This window comes from Ambystoma mexicanum, chromosome 3q (assembly GCF_040938575.1).
Source record: "Ambystoma mexicanum isolate Mex_15411 chromosome 3q, UKY_AmexF1_1, whole genome shotgun sequence".
Lineage (NCBI taxonomy): Eukaryota > Metazoa > Chordata > Amphibia > Caudata > Ambystomatidae > Ambystoma > Ambystoma mexicanum.
In genome coordinates, this window is record NC_090926.1 from 739,451,066 (window position 1) to 739,477,370 (window position 26,305).

Sequence of the window (26,305 nt, forward strand, 5' to 3'; positions counted from 1 at the left end):
GAATCTAGAAAGAACAGGATGTGGGTTCATGTGCCTCAAAAAGGTGTTCGTGTGGCTCAGTGAGAGAAGTGGCCTAGGATCACCATATCTGAATAGCGTGCCTGACACGAGCGGCATGGCTATTATAACATGTGCCGCATATTTTGTTTTTATAGATTGATGTGTGTGGTGCAGCACATTAGCTATATTGAGGCAGCAGAACAAGATTTGCGTAGCAGCACCACACCTGCAGCCCAATGTGGCTGTTGGGAGTTGGTGACGGCTTTCCTCAAGGAAATACGTTTTCTAAAGTATAACGCAACATGCATGGTCATTTGATATATTGAAAGAGGTGTCATTGGGTTCTGTTGCAGATTGGAATCTGATGAAGAGGGGACTTCTAGACAGCCTGCTAAGAGCGAGCCAGTTAGTAGTTGGTACGCCATTTGCACAATAGTGGCCAGAGGTGCTATACATAAACGGAGAGGCCACAGGTAAGGCAGTTAAAAGTACATGCTGCAAGTTCAGAGTACTGCATGTTGGAACCATTAAGTGTAAGTGTTGATAGTTCATTGCCTGTATCACGTCCCTATAGGAGAGTGCACATGGGAAAACGTTAAAGTTACATAGAGGGCTAACAAGTGGAGGAAGCTGTGTGACGAGTAAAATATTCACTGGTGAGACGTGATTGATTTAAAATGAAATTGCTAAAGATGATTTAGTCAATAAAAAGATTATAGTACAGACAAAATTTGTAACCCAGACCAATTTGTTTTTATTGTAGATGCAAAAATACAAAATAGTAGGTGGAGTGGAATACCATTTCGATTCACTTGGAATGGAGCACACGTGACATATTAGCCAGGCGTAAACTAATTACTCATGAAATGAACTACTGCAGATATTGTCTGGATGGGGGAAAAAGGAAACCCTGCAACACTTGCTAATTGAATGTCCAGCATTAAAGTTGGGACGTGAAAGATGTCTGCAGAATGCACTTGTCTTCCACACTCATTCCTCAGAAGATCTGAAATGGCAAATTATGTTTTCATCACCAAGAGAAAGAGTGTGGATAGCAATAGTGCAGTATTTGAGATTGGTGCTACCAAGGGGCAAAGATGTATAGTAGGCGAAATCATTTTAAAACTCGAGGTTAAAATAAAGAGCTGTCACCGAAGTCATGAAGTGCATCTCAAGGTCACTATAAAGGTGTCATTCAGTAATATTTTAGTATTGCGTTTAATATTGTTTTATACCCACTGATGATTTGTGCCATTAAGTCATTATTAACAAGGTTCGGCATGTTATTAGGGGAGTAGCCCTTTTTTTAATAAATTATGGTTACTTTTGCTTTTATGCATGTGCTTATACCTTGTGTTGTGTTTTTGTATGTGCTTCTGTATAGTGTGGTAGCACTGTCTTTGTTAGGGAATCTGGTTTTTGTGTAATTGTATAAAATATTTGAAAAGTTGAATATCCGCTAAATCAAATAAAAAAAAAAAAAAAAAAAGATTCCCTTCCTGTCATGATGAAGGCCAGAGTGGTATTTAGCATGATTGTATGGTTAACGAGAACCGGCTGAAACACGTGTCGACGGATAGTTTAAGAAATAGACACATTTATGTTATTAGTTAGAGATGCATGTTAATAGTGGATTTGTGTTGGTAGTATGGAATCCCGGTAATGCGACTGGGTTAAGTATTGAAACTCAACGGTTGTGTGAAAGAGAATGAATGTGTAGGACTTGTGGGATATGCATGCATTCAGTTGAATGGAGCGGTCTTTTGATATGTACATTATGAAGTGTCATGATGCATTTTTGAATTGAATGTAAAGAGTTGATATAATCTTGGTTGAAACAACAAGGTTCAAAGACATTAATTCATGTATGTCTTGCTCCGTCTGGGACCATTGGTCTTGATAACATTTCTTTATAGATATGTTATGATAACCTGGACGATCAAGACTCTACCAGGTACCCTTGCGACATGCATCAAATACTACAGCCTGCACTCAGCTGATCACCCTACGAGTATGAGAAACCCAAATTCTCACATCAGGATTAGTAGACCTGATACTCCAGTCACTCCGCGCTTAGAAACCTCTGGGTATTAAGTGTGTTAATAACCAATTACAATAACTTTTGATCTATGCTGGCTCAGCAAAAAAGACAGCCAATATTCTTATGATCAGGGAAATAAGCTTACAGATTTGGAGTTCGAACCAGTGTTTATCCAGAACTTATCACCAAAAGTAGATTATGCAACTCCTAAGCATTCTCAACCATATACATCGGCTTGAGGAGCCGTCCTTGGGTGTTCATCTGGTGGCTGGCCCTCTTTTTAGGGGTTTATAGGCTCTGTGCACAACCCTTCAAATGCCCCTGCTTTCTTCAATGGACTGGTGTTCCTTCTATGCATCTACATGTTGCTGTCCATATGGTAGCCCCTATGGGGGCTCCAGAAATGCTGCATACTGGTGAATACTGTCTCATCTGCACCCTTGACATGTACAGAATTCCTTAGGTTTGACCATAAACCAAGGTGACATAAAGATTGTCCATTTAAATTTAATGGGCAGACTTTTTTTTTCTTTTTTTAAACAAAACTTGTTGAAAGTATCCAAAAGCACTACTCTCCTGGTAACATGTAATGTTTCTACATTTGGATGGGAGCTCATGCTTTATTATGTTTACAAGGTTTTCTGTAACTCGCGCCTCTTGCATCATTTCATATCTCTAGTACAAAAAGCTTTTTTGCTCACTTTTCGGAAGGACTGTCTTCTAGCTTGCTAAACTCCTTAACTGTTGCTTTACAGGCAATTGTGCCAAGCAGGAGCTTCACACCCTCTTTTTTTACAGTGAGCTGTGGTGAATATTTAGCGATTGGGAATAAAGTACTCCGTTTGGATCAACCTGTGCTTATGTTGAATTTATTGATAGTTGGTAATCTCGCGATTTCTCCAACTGATTTCCAATCTTTGGAGATACAGGTACCTGGCTGTAGTATGGGTGGGTAGATGTCAGTTTGCAGGTACAAAAATTAGATGCTAAACTCTTCTCGTTATTCTCTCCAGGGTAAAGCGACTTGGCTGCTTCGATCACACGCAGAGGCAACTCGGTGAAAGATATCTCTACGTTTTTCCTGCTAAAATTGAGCCTGCAAAAGTCACGTGTGAGTGCCCTGAAAAGAACTGCTTCGTTGGTGAGCGTTCTGTTGCCAAAAAGGTTGGTGTACCACAAATGTGGAAACTTTTGCCCTTATTAGCCATTTGTAATGGTGAAGCATGTAATCCTTGAGCACAAATCTTGATATTTGACCATCAGCCCTGTCTGGTTTGGACTATTTCATCACCTGGTACTTTTAAGGTAGGGATTGATTTTATTTTTTGTAATATTTTTTTTACATGTTCTGTTCATCTGGTGCTACCGATCTCTCATTTACTGTACCAGATACTAAGCTCCTAGTCCAAAGTGGCTTCACTGAGTAATGAAATAGTTAAAGATTTCTCAGATGTCTGTGAGCCTGGGAGAATAAACCTCAGCGATAAGAAGGGTTTCCCTAAAGTTAATGAAATGATATGGCATTTATAACGTGCCGGTACACAAGTGTTTCTAGGCGCGACAAGACAAGGAGAGGGAAACACAGGGAGGACAAAACGACGATCTTACTAGTCCTTGTCATTCAGATCGTACAAGTGCAGGGAAGTGGAAGGGTGAAGTGCATAGGGTGGTGGGGAAGAAGTGAAGGTAACTCAAAGTGCAGCCAACGGGTAGCTCAGAGGTGCAGAGAAGGGACTGTAGTACAGACTACAAGTGCTGTGGGGGCTTGGAGGCAGTGCAACTGGGCATGCTGGATCTTGCTCCCAAGTTCAGAAGGTAGCCAGGTGACCAGTGCATGGAGCAGCCGGGACATCAGGGGAGACGAAGGGAGAAAGCTGAAGCGAAGAGGAAGGTCTTCAGTTGCTTCTGGAACCGGAGGTGGTTCTGCTCAAGTTTGAGAGAGACGGGTAGGCTGTGCCAGAGAGAGGCCCCAGCCGAAGAAAGATCTGCCCCCAACTCTCTGCTTGGAAAAGCAACTGACCCTCACAGTTGGATGTGGATGAGCGGAGAGCTCGAAGGGAGATGGTTAAGAAGAGCGAGTTGGAGGTAGTGCGGCCCCAGAAAGCTTTGTGGTCGATGCAGAGGGTCTTGAACTTGATCCTTGTCGCCACTGGCAGCCAATGATGAGATTTCTGAACTGGAGAGATACTATCCATGGGCTTGAAGCCAAGGACAAGTCGTGCATTCCTGTTCTGGAGAAGTTGTAGAAGTCTGAGAGTAGAGGCAGGAAGATTTAGAAAGAGACTGTTGTAGTAGTCCAGCCTAGAGAGGACCAGAGCTCTGGAGACGGTGTGCTTCTGGGGGAAAGTGAGGAAAGGAAGAATACCTCTGAGGAGGTGCAGCAAATAGTTTGACTTAGAGACGTCGGAGATGAGCGGAGAGAAGGAGAGGGTGGAGTCGAAGATGACCCTAAGGTTCTTAGCCTCAAAGTTAGGAGCAGGAAGAGAGCCTAGAATGGGTGGCCAGAGAGAGGAAAGGGGGGAGCTGGTGTTACGATGAGGATCTCATTCTTACTGGCACTAATGCAGAGATGATTCACGGCACACCATTCCTGAATTGCAGCCAGACAATCTGGAATGAGAGAAGAGACAGCCGAGGGGAGCCTGAAAGCTGCGTGTCATCCGCATAACACTGAAAATTGGTGGGCGAGAGGTGCCAGATATTGGTTGAAAAGCTAGGGCGAAAGATTGGACCCCTGGGGAACGCCACAAGTAGAGAGAGATAGAAGAGGGGCAAGACCCCAGTTGGACCTGAGGGGGTCGGTCGGTGAGAAAGGAGGTCAGCGAGGCCAGATCCTGTCACTGATACCCAGGTTATCATGGTGGCGATTGAGCAGAATGGCATGGTTGACCCTATATAAATCAGATGATCGAGGAGAATGAGGACAGAAGGAATGTTCGAATCAAGGTTAGAGCAGGTCTTAACAGGTGTTCAGGAGAGGTGTTTCTGTGCTTCTGGCAGCTCTGAAGCCAGACTGCTGGTCGTGGAGACAACCAACAGATAGTGTGCAGATTAAGCTGGGAGATGGCCAGCTTTTCCAAGAATTTGCCCAGGAAAGGAGTGATGGAGATCGGACGATAGTTAGCCGGAAAGGTTCGGCAGAGGGCTTCTTTAGGAGGGGGTGCACAAGGGAGTGCTTAAGGGGGAGGTGAAGGTTCCTGTGGCAAAGGAATGATTGCAGAAATTGGCCAAGGCTGGAGCAAGGGTGTCGTGTGGTCTTTGATGGTTCTGGTTGAACAGGGGAGAAAGTCTTTTGACAAGACTTTCATAGGTTGGACTTTGTCTAGAAACATTGTTTGGGGGTGAACAAGAGAGAGATGGCCACAGGCGGGCCCGGAGTGGAGCAGGGAAGAGGACCAGATGTCCTGAGTTTTAGTGATGAAAGAAGCCAAGGCCGTAAGGAGGGCCTGGAAGGCAACAGGGCCAGAGACTGCAGCAGGATTGGCCAGCTCCTTGCAGATTTCGAAGAGTTCTGCTGAGTTGTTGGATGCTGCAGAGACACTGGCTTGGATGTGGGCTCTTTTCTTGGTGAGGACTGAGTCTATATTGCCTTTGGAGCAGGCGGCAGGCCAGTTTGTCATAGGGAGCACCTGATGCCCTCCTTTCCTCTCAGCCACCCTGCACTTGCGTTTGAGGGTGACTAGGTTGGAGCCGTACTAAGAGTTGCACTTCGATTTGGGCTTCAAGCGGATCCTCATGAAGGGGGCAAGTACATCAAGTGTGTTAGAAATATAAAGATGAAGGTTAGATAGGGCTGTGTCAGGGTGAGAGTCGGCCAAAGGTGCAGATGGAGAGAAAGTAGCAGCAAACGCTTCAGCTGACACACGCTTCATGGGTCAGATGACCGAGAAGGTGGATGTCAGTGCTGGATTCGACTTGGTCTGTGGGGTAGAGAGAGAGAAGTGAGGAGAAAGTGAGCACTGCAGGAGTGGTGACAGGGATGGAGAGGGGGGAGGTCAGAGGAGATCGGAACATCCATGGGGTGCCCTGCAGAGTAAGTCGGTGTTGTGGGGGTAAGAGAGAGACTCACTCTGCAAACTAGCCATTCAAAGGAGTCGTCCTGCATAGGAATGAAAGAAGCAGGGATCCACTCGATGTTCAAGGCTACACCCCCACCAGGACAGTTGGCTCTGGGTTTGGAGAGTATCTTGTAGCAATCAGGAAGCTTGTGACAGACTGGCAGTGAACCAAGTCTCGGTCAGACAGAGTACATCCAAATCGAGTTTTTCCAGGAGACGGCAGATGTCACAGGAGTGTTCGACAGCTGAGTGAGTGTTGCGAGTAGCAATGTGGAGCATGTTGCCCCTTTGAAGGACTTCCGTGGAGAGGTACAGATCACAGGTATACCCTGCGGACGGGTTGCAGGTGCCCGAGGATGGGCAGAGAAGGCAAGGTAGCTGGGGAGGAGGAGGTGGGTGCCAGAGGAGTGGTGGAGGAAGGAGGCAACAGGGTGGCCGGAGAAGCAGCCAGTGGCAGCCGCAGAGGATGGAGGCAGCAGAGGAGCCAGAGGGAGGAAAGAAGGGACAGCAGGAGAAGAAAGGAAGTTGATAAGGGGAGGGGAAGCGTCTATCAAAAATGAGGAGGTTGGTTTGAGTGTCTTGGACCAAGACGGTGCCATGTAGGTAGACATTAATGATGGTCTTGGAGGAGTGGAAGGGGGCCAGGAGGACGTCCCCCCAAAACCCCGTGGTGCCACATTAATGGGCGAAGAGGAAAAAGGAGAGAGAAAAGAGACCATATGGAGGGGTCCATGGGCCTGGAGAGGGAACGACGGACGATGTCAGTAAGGGTCTGTCTGGAGGAAGCACTGGTGTAGATATTGGCGATTCGTAGGCCTGGGTTGGAGACCAGGATGTCCCTTTTCAGCTTCTTCCTGCCAGACTTAGTGAGAGGGGTAGGATAGTTGATACAAAAGCAGTTGGAGATAGGTTAGACAGAACACTATAGAGGGTGCAGAGAGGGAGGAGGGGGCAAGCTGGGAGGAGGCATACTGCTGGGAGGCAGGCAGGCGGATGGAAACACTAGAGGGGGGACACGATAGGAGGCGGGGTACTTAAGGGAATGCAGGTAATGCAATGTAAGCCAACAATCGTGGAGAACAAAACCTCAAGTACAGTACACAAAAGATCAGGGTAGGGAGCAAAGAAAGAGCGAAGGAAATGGCCCAATGTGGACTGTTACATTGCACTCCAGGCTTTGCCCTTAAAATGGGGGGGTATAGTGGCAATTGCATTTCTTGACACCTAGATAGATGCACAATAAAGAAATATCCACACAGTAGGTCACTGAAAAGATGCTCTTTATGAAATGTTGAGCAGTAAAGAAAAAATCTATTTCAATGGGGAAAAACTAATAAAATGATGGGGTGGAGGAAAATAACAAATGTACTCTTATGTCCTGTCCACTTTCCTCCACACTGTGACGTTTGTTAAGAATCCTGCAGATTCCTCACTGAAACCCTGCCTAAAGTTGCCTCCCAGATTGCCAGGTGAAAGACATACTTTCTAATCCTGACCTTAGGGGTGGTTTTCCGCGGGAGTATCACCTGTGAGAAGACAGGGCCCAGGGTGGTGAGGAAAGTATTTGTCCTGCAGAGGTGATATTGTTAGCAACCATTTAAAGCTTCTGTTATTTTACTGCTTAGTTTTTATACCGTGTTGCCTAAATACTTGATGATTTTGTTGTAAACGTGTGTGTGGTTTTAAATGCATTTTAACCAGGGCTTACTCGCTGCTCGGTGCAGTTTTAGTCTGCCCATGACATTGCCTGCCGAGTCCTCTTGAATTCCAGCAAGTTCACTCTAGCTCTGAACAGGCGGCGGCTCTCCGCTTCAGTTTCTTTTCCCTGCTGCACTTATGTGCTGGAGAGAACGCCCGGCAGAGGAGAGGTGAGGTTGTTAGCAACCATTTAAAGCCTCTGTTATTTTACTGCTTAGTTTTTATACCGTTTTGCCTAAATACTTGATGATTTTGTTGTAAACATGTGCGTTTTAATTTCATTTTACTAGGGCTTACTCGCTGCTTGTGCAGTTTTAGTCTGCCTGTGACATTTGTTGTGATTTCATTGCTTGCCGAGTCCTCTTGGATTCCGGCAAGTCCTCTCTCTAGCTCTAACAGGCGGCGGCTCTCCGCCTCAGTTTCATTACCCTGCAGCACTTATGTGCTGGAGAGAGTGGACGGGTGCAGCAGGCGTGCCCTCAACACGCCAAAGGCGCCCTTAAGGCAGGCCCGTCTGTGCCTGTCCGTGCCAAGGACGGGCTCTGGGACCCTGATGATGCAGGTACTGACTCCACACAAAATTCTATTACCTATAGACGCAGTGAACTTGCTGCCTTGGCACCAGCTGCTCTGTCCTGGCCTCTGGTTTACCATTTACTGTTACCACTCCTGCTGTTACTACATCTGAGAAGATCATTGATCTGCTTCCTGCATTAAAAGCCTTTTTGATCAATGCCCACTTTGCGATTGCGCATCGGGATGATCTTGGATATATCCTATACTTGTGGCAGACTTTGCAAGTTATTGCGGACTTAGCCCTTATGTACTCTAACATTGTGGTGTTGGGGAATTTTAACCTTCATATATTGCAGTCCTCTCATGCACCGATCCTTTTTGCTTCTCTTGCAGACTCGGGCTTCTCCCTTTCTAACCACAGCCTCACTCATACAGGGGGTAATCAACTTGACTCTACTTTTTTGCAAATATTCATGGTTTACTGGTTTTTAACCCTCTACCTATGCTCTGGTCCAATCACTTCTTGATTCCCTTTGCTTTTCACTACTTTGCCTAAAACCAAGCGCCCTCTCCCCACAAAATTTCAACGGCGGTGGTCCAAGGTTCCCTTTGAGACTTTCCCACGCTATTAAGGTAACCACCCAACAAAACAGAATTAAGGGACTGAATATTAATAATGCCTTGGTTATGGCTTTTAAGGATACTGCTGATGTTTTGGCCCTCAGCTCCTTGGTACACTCCGGAGCTGAGATTATTGAAACAAACGCCATTTCCGCTCCATACGACGGCACTTCTATTTTCTGATTCTGAATCTGAAAGGGCATATATGAGAGTTAGAAATTATCAACAGTCCATTAAAATGACTAAAACTCAGCATTATGCTGACCGTATCCTTAAGGCCTCATGCTCTGCTAAAGAGCTCTTTGTGGTTGCTAAAGAACTGTCTACCCCGATCCAAGCCCCTTCCTTAGCTACCCATGCGCAATCTCATTTTGACCTTATTTCTTTCCAAACAAAATTTGTGTTCTAAGAGAAGATCTGCGTTTATAGGTACTCTCCTTGGCACTACTGTATCTTTGGACAGTCCGGTTCACAGCTGTCTGGGCACATTTAAGTTTGCTAGTATTACGGAAAGTATTGTGACAGATGTGCTTTTGAAGCTTAAATCTGTTTCTTCTGCAGACTCCATCCCGCTGTACATTCTTCAAGACCCGTCTTTACATTTGGTTCTGTTGCTTACCGAGGCACTACAGTACTTGTGCGCTACCGTAGTTCTTGCCCCTTCTCTCAAACATGCTGTGGTGTCTCTGTTGCTTAAGTCTCACGTTGACCCTGCACTGGCCGAAATGTACCACCCTATCTCACTTCTCCCCACCATGACTAAAGTGTTGGAATCGATTGTTACTCCTCAGCTTGCAACTTACTTTGAGCCAAACCATATTCTGCACCCCTTCCAGGGAGGTTTTCGTCCCGGTATGGGTACAGAATTGGTAATGATTGCACTCCATGATGACATTGCACTGGCACAGGACCGCGGAGAGACAAGCGCTCTTATCCTACTCCCTCTCCGCTGCCTTTGATACGATCTATCATCAGAAACTGGTAGTTCCTGTCAGATGCTGGTGTTTCAGGAGTGCCTCTGAAGTGGTTCTCTTCTTTCTTGACTGAGCGCACTCAAGTGGTGTCTCCCTCCGTTTACGTCCTCGCTTGTGGTGGTTGACTGAGTCCCGCAAGGGTCAGTGTTCTACCCTTCACTTTTTAATTCAGATATGGTTGCTTTTTCCAGGCTCATTGCTAGTTTCGGGGTACATTTTTTCATGTATGCGGATGACACCCAGATTTTCTTTCCTCTTAACGCTGCCAATGAAAATGTACTTCTGAGAACCTCTTCCAGCGGTGTGCCAGGTGATGACCGAAAATTGGCTTAAGCTGAATGGGGAAAAGACCGAGGTACTGGTGACTGGTCAGTCTCCTAATAGCTGGTCTCCTGATTATAAGCCTGCTTTCCTGGGACCGTGCCCCCCAATTATCTAATGTTGTCACAAGCCTGAGAATCAAAAATTACGACCTCAGGTTCCAGAGAGGCGCAAATTTCAGCGGTCGGCCGGAGTGGCTTTGTGAAATTCTGAAGTAGGTGCTTCCGTTCCTTCCTACTGAGGCTAGGAGTAAAATTGTTACTTCCATTTTGGGTGCTATAGACTATTGTAATGGCATCTATCTTGGGCAGCCTGAAGCCTTGCGTCAATGACTCCAGATCCTCCAGAACGTGGCAGCCAGGTTCGATCTTGGTGCCCCTTGACTTATCCATTCTTAGGTCCTTCTTCTGCGGCTTCATTGGCTGCCAGTCAGAGCCTGGGTTGAGTTTAAGGTTCTATGCACAGCCCACCGGGCTGTTCACTCTATGGGTGCCAAGTTCCTACTGGCAAAGCTGTCCTCTTACCAACCAAAGAATTCTACGCTCGGCTGACAAGTTTTTGTTGACTGTTACCCGCTTCCGACGCTCTGGCACGCGACGCAGATCCTTTTCTGTACTGGCCCCGAGTGGAATGCTCTTCCTTTGCATATCCGGAACATTCATGCTCTTTCCATCTTTCGCAAGCAGTTAAAAACGTTTGTTTTAATTGGGTCGCTCCCCTCCCTTTCCGCTTGTTTTCCCCCAGCGCCTTGATGGCTTTTGGTCTTTGCTGCGCTTTAGAAGTCCTCATACAATACAATAAGGAAACCTTTCTATGTTTCCAAAACAGGTAATGGCTTATTGTCATTGTGTTGTCCCAAAATCATGTATAGAATCTGGGGATCCAGGCACAAGTATTCTAAAATCAGAGAAAACTTAATAGAAAGATCCATTAGAGTTTTTCAGGATTCATACCTCCCTTTCTCCCAAAGGTATAATGTAAAGGAATCCGGAAATGTTGCCTTAATGAATTGTCTTCCACTGTACCAACACATTCTAAAGGTTTATAACCTTAAGGGAAGTACTGGCATGAGAAAGAGGGCTGAAGAGGCATGTTGTCAGCACAATTAAGTCTAACAGCCCACACCTGAAAGAACCTGGGAGGCAGAAAAGGCCCCCTCGGGTGCAGGCAATAGGAAGGCAAGGAAGGATCTGGAACTGTGACTGGATGCGAGCTGTAGCATTAGAAGGTGAAAGAAGGCACAGAGCTGGCAAACCAAGCAGAAGTGGGAGAACCAAAGGGATGCCAGAACTGGACGCAGCAGATTTCGACTGCTGGTTCTGAGAGAGTCCTGTTCCCCAAACTATGAAGTGCAGGGGCTGTGCAGCGAAAGTCGCGCAGAGAGGTTCTTTCCTTATGTGAGCCTGATTGCTGTGGTTGCTGGAAAGGAAACATGTCGGCGACCAAAGACGAACTCTGGTCGAGTCGCAGGAGCCAGAGGGGCACCTTAATCAAGTGGCCGGACCGGGAACACCTGAACAGAGGAAGGGTGTGGGTCCCTAAGAAGCCAGAAGCAGTAGAAGTTGTGGCAGAAATCGTGTAAGCAGTGCTACCTGCAGAGCAAGTGTTAAAGAAGATGGTGAGTGAAGCCTGGCCTTCTAATAACCTTGCGCGAGCATTGCCGGCAACAGTATCCAGTTCCCTATTCACTTCAACTTGCGTATATCAGGAAAGGCCTTATATTGGCATGAAAAGCAAACGCTGCTTCAAACCCATTGTTAAATTCTTAAGACAAACTACTTGAAGGAGTGGTCTTGTGCCACTTATTCAGAAAAGTGAATGCTGCGAAGGCCATTACTGAATATCGGACTTTGATATTAATAAATTGTTGAATTTTTTAATCTCTGAGAACTACATTGAAGAGTGGTCGTATGTGCCTAATCCTATTCCCAAAGGAAGACTGAACTATATCATTTAATTTCACACAGGAATACAATTCAATACAACCCTTTAACCTTTGAAAACTAAGTGGTTGAATGTACCTAATTGTGATTCACGCAGGTAGACTGAACTCTTCTTTAACGCGGCATACCCTCATTACACAAGAAACTAAAGACTTTAGCAGTGTTTGTCCATATTTGAAGTTGGAGAGCGCAACCAAAGATTATTACTCTATTGAGAGCTAAACAGCCTTTCTGAAAGCCAGAAACTGTTGTAGTGATTCTTGTGAGCCCAATAGAAGATCAAACTTGCCTAAGATACGAAGGCTTTTAGGTAATTGTGTTGCTGACATTGGCTAGGATGTGAAGGCAAAGTTGTGGAAGGGAAACCTTGTCGCTCCAATTGAATTCTGAAGTGGTTATAGAAAGACAAGAGGGCAAAGATATTCAGAGGAAGAGTACCTTGCCTGCTTTAAGGTGTTGCAGTGCCTTAAGAGTGAATATTGTCCAAACCTGTCTTGACAAAGTACTGAAGCTGTGGTGATATATTTTGGTTGTCTATGGATGCAAGACTTTGGTGGGTCAATTGAAGTGGAATGCTATGGGGTCAAGGAGAATGTCCTCATGATATACTGTGGTAAAAGTGAAGTTGTTGAAATGGAAGCAGCAGAACGGAGAAGTCATCCTGACAAATATATTGTTAACCAAGACTTTTGTTCCATTAACATTCTGGAAGTTGTATTTCCTTTTTGAACTGTGTCCAATATTCTTAGATAAATGGAAGTGATCAAAAGGCATTGTCTGAGAAAACCATTGATGCTTTTCTGAGGAAGTCGAAGGTCTCTTTTCCAGCTAGTTCACCTAGATTGCTAAAAAAAATAATAAATGGTGCATGTTATTGTTGATGCAAATTGAATTTCCATATATTTCCTGTTGCATTTGATGTTTAGTGTGAGGGTCAACATTCCTGTGTTGGAATGTTTCCCCTTAGTTTGTCTAGGTATTGAAACCCCCAGTAGAGTATGGCAAGTGAGGTATTTTAATTTTGCTATAATAAAATGGTGCATTATGAGCAAATATGAAACTGTTTTGTGCCTCGTGTTGCTGACTCCTCACACAGAACATGAATAGGACCGAAGTGTCTTGCATAGTATCATAATCTAAATGTTTGTCGTGTAACTGCACAGGTGCATCTGTCATGCCCCTGCATGGCTCCTCTTTTAGACACCCCACCCAAAACATCTATCCCGTTCTTTATGGGATGAAGCCAACCACTGCATCTGTGCTGAGTTGCAATTAAATTCAGCTATTCCTCCATCTTTTGTGGCCAATGGGCTTCGGCACTGTGCCATCTATCTGGACGGTTTTCTTCCACCGACCCACAGTTTATGCTTATCCTGTTTAGGTCAAACATGATGAAACAGTACATTTCTTACGCCCTGTCCCCTTTCCTCCTCATTTATTGGGTTTTTATAATGTGCCTACACACAATGTGTTTCAAGGTGCAACAAGACAGAGGTTGGGGGGGGGGGGGGACAAGGATGACCAAACAAAACTGTCCTACTTGGCCTTGCACAATCCGAATGTTGCAAGTGCTGTGAACAGAAGTCCAGGGGAGACTGGAGGCCGGGTGGGAGTGCCAGAGGATTAAGCAAGTTCCAGGTGGACAGATCCCACAGGGAAAGAGTGCAGGGGCAGAAGGTCCATGTGCTCAGTGCGAGGAACAGGACTGGAAGGGCTCAACAGGTGGAGGCCCGCCAGGCTAGTGCCGGGGGAGGGAGCAGAGAATTGCAAGTGCAGGTTGAGATGTCCCACAGGCCAGAGTGTTTTGCTAAGAAGCAATGTCCTTTTTTTTTCTGCCCTACAGTTGGTCCCTTTCTCCGTGTCAGATGGGACAGAGTGTTGTGCAGTAGCTGCACCTTGTTTGGCACAAATTTGAACTCTTGCAGCTCATACCCAGCTGATTTAAACGGTGTACTGTGGGCCCACAGAGCTACTCTTCTGCAGACCCACACACCTTGCGGTTGTGTTTGGGTAAGTCGCACACATGGCACTCTGACGCGTGTGCTTCCCTCTCAATGCAAGCATTATCTGGCATACGCGCTGGGAGGCTGCTTTTGGAGAGCAGCTGCCAAACGAAGATTTGGATTTCATCCCGTCAAGGCTAGAGGTAAGTGAAATTCACTTATTTGTAAGGCTACACCAAGCAGGCGGAACATGTTAAGGGGTCTGTTAAGGATTTCCATACTCTCCCTGCTGGGTAGATTTTGGGAGGCCACCCTTTTTATGCTGCTGCTTTGGAAGGTTTTTAAATGTTAGATAAGTATTTTCCAAAATTCAGGTAAGTACCTCACTCTATCCTATTCACCAGTAAATGGTAAGACCTAGGAAAGGACCCTTAACCCAGGTTTCCATGACCATAGGGAGTTGGGGGGCAATTACTTTATTCCCAATGTTGACCTATGGAGGACAAGGGGTTGGGGGTAAAAGAGGTATGTTAAACCCCGCCCACCCAAACTCAGATTCTTCCAAATATCACTGTAGGTCTTCCGGGCTCCGTTGATAACGCAATCACCTGCGCTTGGTTCAGGTGAGGAAGGCCCAAGGTGCATGTGGTGTCAGAGGTCACTTTTAAGTCTGGAGCTCCAGCTTCCAGAAGAAAACGCGAAATGAAAGTTAAAGACTTATACAGTGCAGACCCCTGCACCCCAAGGACACCTCACGGGACTGATGAAAGATTGTTCCAACAAAGGGCACCATGGTCTGGCAGTAACAAGCAGTCGTACATCGGTGAACACAGGAGCCCAAGCAGTTTCTGCAGCATGGGATCTTTCATGGATGCACATGCTCATTAATATTCCCTGTCAGGCTGGGAAACTGCGGTAATATTAAAGCAGTTTAGCTATAAAACTTAAACTGCATGCCGCTCATATATTAAACAAAATGTGGAGCATTGTTGCCTCGCCAGCAATAGTTTTTCTGGTTGGATGTATGGCAGATTGCTCAAATTGATAAGTGGTCAGTAGTTTTGTGACTTGCTGATTTGTGCACTTGATGCAAATGTTCCTTCAAATAATACATTCCTCTACACGTGTTTCACCACATAAAATGAGGTGGCTCGTCAGGTGGAAGACCAAGTAGAGTAAATGCATCAATTATTTCCATAGAGTTGACTTAAACATACATTTTCATAATTGTTCAAGACTTTTGGTGCATCTAGAAAAATCTGTGTAGCGCAGCAGCCATTTTAGAACGCTGAATCCTACAGGATCGACGTTCTAGGACGAGGAGACTTTTCAGACTGAGCCGTAGGTCCCAATCTACCACGACTGCGGCATCTGTGGGTGAATCGTCGAGTGACCATTGTGTCCAGGGTTGCGTTTCTTCCAGACCAGCACCCACAACACCAGCTCCTGTGATCGCTTCTCGCTTCTTTTGCTAAAAGTGGTATTGTGGAGAGCGAGGTGCACTTTTTTCCACGACCATCAAAGGCAAAGCCAATGTTATCTGTGGTGCCTATGGCCACTGTGACGGCATCTGTCCAAATGCTACAGGAGAGTAGCAGGTCAGAAGGAGGTGGAGGAGTAATCTGTCCCTATTCTACCAGCACCACAGCAATCTGTGCCTCTTCCAGCACCTCATCAACCGGTGCAGCCACTGCTGTGCCTACAGTTCCCATGGGAACACCATCAGCACCTAGGGATTTGTCGTTCAACATCTTGTCCACTTTGCAAAACTTGGTGACGGAACTGTAGCACTGCTTACCTCCTCCGGCCCCTCAAGGTGCCCCTATTAGGAGCCCTCCAGCACTGCCTGTGCAGGAAGCTATAATGCCTCTGCCTTCTCGACCAGTGCCTCGTTTTCTAGGCCCAGTGGCTGCTCCCAAAGACAGATACCGGTCCGGACACGTCCCAGGGTATGTACTGGTTATGATGACCTGGTGCCAGTGGATAGGGACCCTCTTGAAGTACCCTCTACGTTCTCCGCCAAACGAAATGGGTTCCTTTCATGCACTGACACAAGCAATGAAACTATTCAAACTCGTCCCGGAAAAAAAGATCAAGGAAGGTTGGCTGTTCAAGAGACGTGAAGCATCCATGTATCAGTAGTGGCTACCCCTGTGCTAGATGACCTCTGGGACAAATGTTCATGGATCATGAGAAACCCCTTTTCAGCACCACCAAAGAAGTATCGTCTTTAAAAGAAATACTGCGCCCTTGTGTCTTTGCAGTGAGCCATCTCCAGACTCTGTGATCTCGGCTATAGTGAGGAAAAGATCTGCTAACCCGTACGAACCATCCATGGATCCCCCTGACCAGAAGGAAAAGCAGCTGAATGATTTCGTAAACTGGGTGATTACCACTGCTGCTATTACGGTCAAGGCTGCAAATTCCTTGCCCATGCTCTCCCAGTACAGGAATTGTGGTATTAAATGGGGTCCCATCTTGGATTTCCTACCTGATGACAAAACGGATGAGGCTTTTGCCTTGCTACATGATGATGAAACATCTGATCATGCCATCGGTGGCCTTTGATATTGCGGATACTGGATTCTGCCACATGGCAAATGGGGGGCGTTCTGATGCGCCAAGGCTGGTTGAAGGCCACCAATATACACCTTGACATGCAGTCTAAGGTCATGTTCCTGCCCTTTGACAGTGTCGATCTCTTTGGTAAAAAGGTCAACAACCTTCAAGCAATTAAGCCGGACATTGACACAGGCCGCTCCCTTGGCACCTTGTAACAGCCGAAGCACCCCTTTTGTTCTGGGATGGCAAGTTTTCAAGAACCACCCCAGAGATTATCGTCCATATCGCCAACCTCCTCTCGCCACCGGTCTCGAGGCATACTGAGGGAGACCAGGGTATACAAAGACATCGCAGAGCATCTTCTCCTAAGACAGATGCCGAAGCCTTACCAGTGTCTGGTTCTGGGTCCCCACTTTAGCACCCCAGTGGGAGGCCGGTTATTGCAGTTTGTCGAACAGTGGCACAACATCTCCAACAGGTGGGTGTTCAACATTTTTCAACAGTGTCACATCCTCTAATTTCTGGACAAATGCCATTCCATTCCACCAATACACAAAAAGGAACAGCGTCTGCCACTCCTCTTACAGGAAGTTCAGCTCCTGTTAAAGGGGCTACAGAAGCTATACCATTGCACCTCCGGAGTGTACTTCGGATACTTCCTGGTGAGAAAAGTCTGGTAGGTGGGGACCCATTCTCGACCTCGGCAGCTCAACAAGTAACTAAAATCGTGAAAGTTCCACATGCTCATGCTCCATGTTCTCGGCCAGCTGGAACAGTAACACTTCATCTCCTCTCTAGACTTGGAGGATGCCTACGTCCTCATTCCCATACACCGCAAGCAGATGCTTCCTTTTGTTTGTATTCGAAGGCAAGCATTACCAGTAAAAAGCTCTACCCTTCGGCCTTAAATCGGCTCCAAGAGTTTTCACAAAATGCCTAGCTCCGATGGCTGCACATCTCCGCCACACAGGCATTTACGTTTAGCTCTGCCTAGGTTACTGGCTAATAAGCGGCCCCTCGCAGGCCCTAGCCCTGCAGCACACCCAAGAAACAATCTGATGCTGGACTACTCTGGGGTTCTCCATCAACTTTCCAAAGTCCTGCATATCACCATCTCAGAATGTTCGTTTCCTGGTTTCCTGACGGTACACACTGCATTTTCTGGCAACTCCCTCAGAGGTGTCATTACGTATTCCACAAGGGCCAGCAGCTGTCATCTCTCCAGCCAACAACGGATTGCTACATCAAGTTGCTACTGGGGTTGAAGTCTTCCTACATCCCTCTGGTACCTCATTGCAGATGTCATACAAGGCCTCTTCAGGAGTTCCTGGACGCCAGGCAGAAATGGGTGTCGGCCTAGTCGAATGACAAGATCAAGCTGAGGCTGGTGTGTTCTACCGAACTCTGCAGTGGTGGAGTAATTGACAACGTCTCACACAGGTGCTCCGTGTCACACACCGGTGCATCAAACCACTGACAACCAATGCCTCCCTGGAGGGTCGGGGAGCGCACACTGGAAACTTCCACGCCAGGGGCTCTGGCTGCCGGAGGACAAGTTGCTTCACATCAATGTGTTGGAGTTCTGGGCCCTAAAGTCTTTCTGACCCCAGCTACCAGGCAAGGTGGTTCACATCTTCACCAACATGACCACCATGTTCTACATCAGGAAGCAGTGGGAACCTGCTCTCCCATTCTCTACAAAGTAACCGCAAATGCTGTGGAACTGGGCAATCTCGCACACTATGTTCCTCATCTGGCCGGGGTCCATAACACCATTGTGGATTTCCTCAGCAGGGAACTACAATCCTGCCACGAATGCGAACTCCGTCAAGACCAGGTTCTTTTTCTCTCGACATGGGGCTGGCCGCAGATAGATCTTAGCCACAGTAGCCAACTTGAGTGCACCCAATATTCTAGCATGTACCCACAACCGAGGAGTCAGGTGGACGTCTTCTATTTCCTGGGAGGGCCTGTTCGTCTATGCCACGGGTGCACAACTGGCTTGGCTGGAGGGCTGGATGTAATTTGAAAGCCTTCTTGGTGGGCAGGGCTCTCTAAGGGGGTCCTGCACGCTTTTTGCGCCAGAAAAATGTGAAGATGAAGTGAGAGAAGGTGCTTTCTGAATGTACTATGTTTAACAATACAAGATGCTGACAAAATAATACTTAAGGTGTACTTGGTGGCGTAGCACATAATTTGGGAGCCTCCCACGAGCCATGCTGATGGTCTCCCCCGTCCCCCACCACAGCTTGGCAACAAATACCGGTTCGTGCCACACAATGGGCCGGACTAGATTACCACGCGTGTGCAATACACACAATCCTGCTGTTGCAGCAGCACGCCGCACACTGCACTTGGAGAAAGATATAAATATGCTTTAATTCATTATGCAGCATGCTTTCTGATTAAAATTGGCTAAAAAGCCAAAGCGTTTTCAATTGATTTGTAGGGTAAAACAAATCCAAAAATCCACTACATGCAAGTCACCAACAGTGCACAGGAACATGAAAGATTTAATTGTAATGCTTTGCTATTAAAAATGCCATGATACATTAAAGGCATGTCTAACTGGCTGCACAATGTAGACCAGTCTAGACAAGTAAACACATATTAGAGTAAAACATGCCATGTCACACTAGGACATACCTAGACTGGTTGCACCAAAATGCCAGTCGAAGCAATAACTCTTATCATGGTTACTTTATCACAGATGCCCAGAAAAATATACAATGCCATAGTAAAACTGCTAGACTGGCAGAAATGCCAGTTTATCAAAGCAATTGCACTTAGCAGGACTGCTTTATCAGAGATGCTCAGTTAAAAATGTCTGTCTAGCCACTACTAACGCATCATACCTGCTTAGCCTGGACATGGATGACCATTATGATTTAGCGCACAACCCACCCAGCCCCTGCATCCCCTCTCCCTCCCACCCCAACCTCCAAGATCAGCTCCTCGGACCAGAATTACCTCCACGTCCCTCTTCCTTGTTCCAGTGCTTACGCATGAGACGCCGTGCCTCATAAGTAAGTACTAGGATGAGGAATAGTGGGACTAGGAGTAATGAAGATTACAGATAACTAAGCATTACATCCATGTCCCTCTACCATGTCCAAGTACTTGTGTATGAGGCAAAGGGCCTCATACACAAGTACTGGGACGCGGAAGAGTAGGTCTAGGAGTATTGAAGATTAACAATAAGTAATCCAGGCATTAAACCGAAGCACACACCCCATTCACAATACTCACACCCAGCCATCTTTACAGTTACATGTCCACCCTTTCACCATACACTCACAGGCAGTCACCCATACAGCATGAATTCACACACATTACATTATATACATTTCTGATGCTTGTGAATCTGTTTAGAATCACATGCTGTGCATATAGTCGGACATCTAGTGGTAATCGCAGAGTATTGCATCTTGTATTTCGAGGATCGAAAGGGGACGTTTACCTGGGTGTGCTTGTAACACTATCCCTGACGTGACGTGTAGTGTACCCAAAATCCCTCGCGCGTCAAGGTCCCTCATTCATTTTTTTTTTCTGCCCAGGTAGCTAGTTGCCTTATGCAGAGTTTATAAATTGCTAAGCTCTATTTCATTGTCCACGACCAAGACTGCCGATTTCGGCGGCTGGTGCTTCGGTCGACGCTGTCGACTGCATGGCGTCGGCCGCCCGGTTGACGCTGTTTACCACATGGCCTCGGCCCTACGGCTAGGCCTACACAGTAGGGAGAGTGGGGCATGGGGTTCTGTTTCTTTTGTAGAGTGCATTTCCTTCTCCCCTCTTTTCCCTTCTGGTTTTGCTGTCACTTTTAACCTGAGCTATGGACAGGACTCTTTATATTTTGCCCTCCTTGCAACAGCAAATATCCATTGGAAGACTCACAACTGAGGTGTAATGTGTGTCTACCTCGATTATAATTAGCAGTCCTGCAAGTCCTGCCAACTTTTACCTCTGAAGACGATAGACGAACGGCGGACAAAGCGGTGGGCAGCTTACGCCATGCAGCAGGCCAAAAGTAGCTTTCCCTGTCTGCGCAGGCACCTCGAGTAACAAGGATGTATCGACCGCCATGGCTCCAATGCGGAGGCCAATGACCTCTCTGGGGAACAGGCAAGTTCTGAGATGTCCATCCCTGGCAGGCAGGGGCCACCATTTCTGCTATGGGGAGACGACACACTGGCGACAAGGACACAAACACGCGCAACATGTAAGGAAAAGCACACAACCCCCCTCGGCGGACTCGTCGGGAAGGCCACAGACGCCAACGCCAAAACTCTCGACGGAACACGCTGATGCCCATGACAGGCCGCCCTGCCCCCAACCGTCTCTACGGCATACATCCGGGCATCCAAGCCAAAAGGGCATCGGCACCAAACATAAGTGCACACAAAAGAGCGCGTTAGCGCCAAAGTTTTCGGCACCACCAAAAACTACGTCAAAGCCATTAGGCCCATCTAAATCACTCCCAGAAACGCCAGAGATCCGCGAGAGTCTCACGAGCATCGTCTCGGTGGCAAACGGGCCAAAGGACACGTTGAAAGACTCCTCGAGATGGTGACAGTCGGAGAATATTCGGATGGGTCCCAGCCCCTATCTAAGACACTGGCAGACAAATCTCAACCGCCTACAGACCCTAGTCCACTGGCTGACAAATCTATGGGATACATGAACAAGCTTTCCAAAGAGGCCACGAGAGGAAGACTTTTACCCTACTTTGTCAAAAGTTCAAAGGACTTCCCGTCAGTTCCCTCATGATGAGGTGTTTGACCGAACTGAAAGGGAGGAAATCCATCAGGACCCCTATGATCAGGTAGAGAATCCCTTTGACGAGACTATAGACCAGTCTCCAGACTGGGGTGATGAACAACCGTTAGGTGAGGCACAATGGCTGTCACTGGCCACTACCCCGGATGCAGACACCCTGTGTATAGATCCTCCCTCCTGACCACCTCAAAGCCAGACCTCTCCTATTGCTTACCTGATGGCATTCAATGCTATTCTTAAAAAAGCAGCTGAATATTTTCAGATTGCCACTCAAGAGGCGGTACAAGACTCTGACTTTGTGGAGGACATATTAAAGAAAAAACACCCACAAGTCAAGCAATTGCACTTTTAAATTCTATCAAAAGTGCATTGCTCCCTCTTTGATAACTCTGTCTCGAAAAAGGTTAATCCACAAGTCGAAAAGCTCTTTTGCCCCTCTCCAACAGACCCGCTATATATCCGGGGACATGCCACTCCTGACTCCCTAATTGTCACAACTCCAAGAAAGAGGGCAGAAGTACCCTTGTCTACGGCCGAGGCACCTCCAGATGTTATATGCCATTGGGAAGCGCATTACATCAGCCTACTCCACTAGGATAGCTAACGCCACATTGCTGGTTAGTTATAGCGATGTCTAATGGAATTTGATCCAGAAAGGCCTGCAAGAAGTCCCGGCGCCAGCATGATCATGCCTTCTGGCGGTTGTGTCGAAAGGGAGGCATGTTAATCAAAACATCCTCAAAAACACCCTGGATGCTGCAGAAACAGCAGGACGAACACTGGCCCAAGGTACCCTGCTTAAGAGGCACGCATGGCTAAAAAACTTCAGATTAAAACCTGAAACCCAGGCACCCCTAATTAATAAGCCAGTGGAAGAGACTAACCTGTTTGGAAAGGCAGTGGACAAGGCCTTGGAAACAGCTAAAAAGGAACATAAAACCTTAGTCTTTGAACCAAATTACTCAAAGAACCCACCAGCAGTGAGGGGGGTACCTCTCGCTGCTCCTTTCGGGGACAATGAACAAAGATGGCTGCACTGTGTCAAAGGAAGGGGTAGAAACTCGACTCAATGAGGCTCCCCAGCCTCCACTCAAGAATGACTTACCGGTCTGTGTCCCCTCCCATGCCTCCCTGGTCGGGGACGAATAACACCTTTCGTTCATGCATCGGAGGGAATCACCACAGACCAGTGAGTACTCAAGACCGTCACCCAGGGTAACTGTATAGAGTTGAGCTGACCATCTCGATACCGACCCCCCCAACGTCCAGACGCTTATCGCTAGAGCACCTCAAGATCCTGCGGCAAGAGGTGGAAATCCTGCAAGAAAAGGGTGCAATACAAGTTGTCCCGATTCTACAGGTAAACTAAGGTATTTATTCAGTGTACTTCGTTGTACCCAAAAAGGATCTCCCCATGCGCCCTGTGCTAGACTTGCGCCCATCGAACAAATTCGTCATGCCTCAAAAGTTTAGAATGACAACATTGCACGAGGTAATCCCTCTACTAACACAGGGGATTACGTGGCACAATTAGACATGAAAGATGCTTACTTTAATATTTCAATGCTGCCAGTGCACAAAGTACCTAAGGTTCATGATAGAAGACAAGCACCATCAGTTCAAGGTCCTTCCCTTCGGCATTGCCTCAGCCCCAAAGGTATTTACAAAGGTACAATGGTGTCAGGCCAGTGAACAATGGGACGATCTAGTGGTTGTCTCGGCAGCCCTAGTTCTATCTCTGCAGTGGTGGTCGAGGAAAAACCTCTTGCAGGGGGAAACATGCACCACCCCTGCAGTAGAAGCCATGTGCACCACAGACTCGTCTCTCATGGGGTGGTGCGGGCACACCTTCATCACACGGCGCACTGCTTTTGGTCCTCAGCAGTAGCATCCAACCGCATAAACCTGTTGAAATTGTTAGCAGTATTTAAAGCCCTGAAGGCTTTCCAGACACAACTACAGGGGAAGACAGTACTAGTCCTCATAGGCAGCACCATGGCCATGGCCATGTATTACCTGAACAAGCAGGGGGGGCACGCGCTCTCCAGGGCTATCCAAACTGTCCCAAAACATATGGAAGTGGTCTTTCAAACACAAGATGTTCTTCCTGTCTCAACACCTTCCAGGGGAACTCAATCTTCTGGCCGACGTGCTCAGCAGAGACTTCCCACTACCCAAAGAATCCAAATGGCGATTACACGAAGACATCGTCTCCAACAGTTTTGCTGAATGGTGCTTCCCAGAAGTAGACTAGTTCGCAACTCTGGAGAACACACAATGCCCAGATTACACCTCCAGGTACCCCCAGAATCGCTCCAAGGTGGAACGGTCTCTGGATAACATGGTCAGGGAAATGGTGAAATTTGCTTACGCTTCCTGTCCCTCCCTGACTCCCCTTCTCACAAAGATGGTGCACAAGATGCACCAGGAACCAGTCAATGATTCTGGTGGCCCCAATGTGGGCCGGCCAACCCTGGTTCTCCCATCTGATGGCGATGTCAATCTCTCCTACGATGAAGCTACCATGCCCTTACAACATGCGATAGGGGGGAAACACTCCATCCATGCCTGCAAACTCTCAATTTAGCGGCCTAGCTCTCAAAGTCAGAGTTCAGGCACCTACAACCTCCTCAAAGATGCATGGCCATACTTGCAGAAGCAAGTTACACCAGACATTGCTACTCCAATGAATGGAAATGCTTTGTTATCTGGTGTAATTCCAAGAGCATCAATCCCATAGACTGCTCTGACACATATTGTCTTATACCCGACTTGTCTACTTAACTCAGATCTGGTTATTAATTCCCTGAAGGTACATCTAGCTGCACTTTTAGCTTATACTACGTCCCAGAAGGTGTTGTGGTGGTAGATCCCAGTCATCAAGGCTTAAATGACTTCATCCCCCTTTTTTCAAACGCCGCTCCCGGATGGGACCTAAATGTGTTATTAACTAGACAAATGGAATCTCCCTTTGAACCTGTGCATAAGGCTAGCCTTAAAGCACTCATTTACAAGACCGCCTTCCTAGTGGCAGTCACTTCAATAAGAGTTGGTGGACTACAGGCCCTTTCAGTTACAAGATCCATTTGTCACAATTCACAAAGACAAGGTGGTTCTGGGAACTCATCCACGGTTTGCGCCTTAATTCATTTCAAAGACCCGTGTGAGCCAGTCAATAGAACTACCCACCTTCTTTCAGAACTCCACTAACCTGGCAGAAAGAAGCCTACATACACTTGATGTGCTCAGGGCAGTCATATATTTTCTGGAAAAGACAAGAGACCACAAAGGAAAACGAACCAGTTTTTCGTATCAGTGCAGACTGGTAGAGAAGAGGACCTTGTCTTTAAATCAGCCATCTCAAAGTGGATTGTAAAATGCATCACTCTGCTACATTCTTGCCAAGAGCGACCTGCCCTTCAAGCCTAGAACACTCTACTCCGAGCACCGGAGTTTCCATAGCTCCATAGCATTCTTTGCAAATGTTCCTCTCAAGTCCATTTGCAAAGCGGCAACCTGGAGTTCTTTACACACCTTTACAAAACACTAATGCCTAGATGCTCACTCTAGGTCTGATTCTCAGGTGAGACAAGCGGTACTAAGACATCTCTTTACTACTTTTCCTTCTCAAATCCATCACCAAATCTGGGTACTGGTTGCTAGTCTATGCACAGAATGTGATTCTTAGCAGATTCACAAGCATCAGAAGACATTCATTACTTAAGATAATAGCATTTCTTATGATTGTATCTGCTTAGATTCACATGCGCCCACCCTTTCTCCCTGCTCGGAGTAGAAGGAACATGGACATCTTAGTACTCTATTTGTACTCACACTATTCTTAAGGCTCTCTAATGGCAGAAAAAACACAACCAGAGGCACCTCGACACGTGAGGGTTTTGGGTACACTACACGTCACGTTGGGGATAGTGCTACAAGCAGGCCCATGTCGACGTCTCCTTTCGATCCTCGAAAGACGAGATTCAGTACTCTGCAATTACCACTAGATGTTGGACTATATGCACAGCATGTGAATCTAAGTAGATGCAATCATCAGAAATGCTTTTACGGTAAGTAATGCATGTCATACTTGCATGCACCAACACACATTTAAACAAAATACATTCTTACTTTTTTGAATCCGGTGGTCCACGGAACGCCACCTTCAGGTCCCTGCAGCAGCCAGGAACGCTTGTTCTGTAATTTGCAGACTATCTGGAGTCCTCCATGTCATGGGGTCGGGTGAGCCCACGACTTCAAAAAGAAAGTTTCTTTTTAAAGTCAACGCTTTAAAAATAAGATATTTTCTAAAAACAAAGCCCCTGATGAAGGGATAGACTGTCTCGAACCACGTTGGGCAACAAAAGATTTCAACTGAAGAAAAACTTGAGTGAATATTTTGAAATCATGGAGACTTGAATATTGTGAAATTGATTGGTAATAAATGTATATGTAACTACTTAAAAACAACCTTAGATTAGGATAAGCGTTCTCTAGAAAGTTGGGCTTGTTTACAGAGCCATAGATGGTGTGCAGTGGACGCGAGTTCGCCAAATAGGGAACCCTTCTTTGTTGAGATGTTGCAATCCATCCCTAATGCCCCAGCACAAAGTTAAGGAATCCAACAGGGATCATGTCAAGTGGAACAGAATAAGAATCTAATACATGAGTGTTAAACAGGCAGAAATTAAATGGACAGAGCCCAGAGCGAGACCAAAAAGACACAACCAGAGGCACCTTCTCATGTGTGCCCTGCATTATCTAGCCTTGTGGCACCCTGCATACTCACTCGCATCTCGCCTATGTGACGCTCACTGCCCAGCCTTGATGTGTCTTGCACCGTTACTTGACT

At 46.7% G+C, this 26,305-nt stretch overlaps 1 protein-coding gene across 1 annotated transcript in view; it reads left to right on the plus strand.

The window, feature by feature from the left end:
- The window catches only part of UBE2O (ubiquitin conjugating enzyme E2 O), a 1,359,828-nt gene that overhangs the window by 744,301 nt on the left and 589,222 nt on the right, over positions 1 to 26,305 (plus strand). The window contains exon 8 of the mRNA XM_069654680.1: positions 3,055 to 3,205. Within this exon, the coding sequence (XP_069510781.1) occupies positions 3,055 to 3,205 (151 nt within the window). The remainder of the gene's footprint in view (positions 1 to 3,054; positions 3,206 to 26,305) is intronic.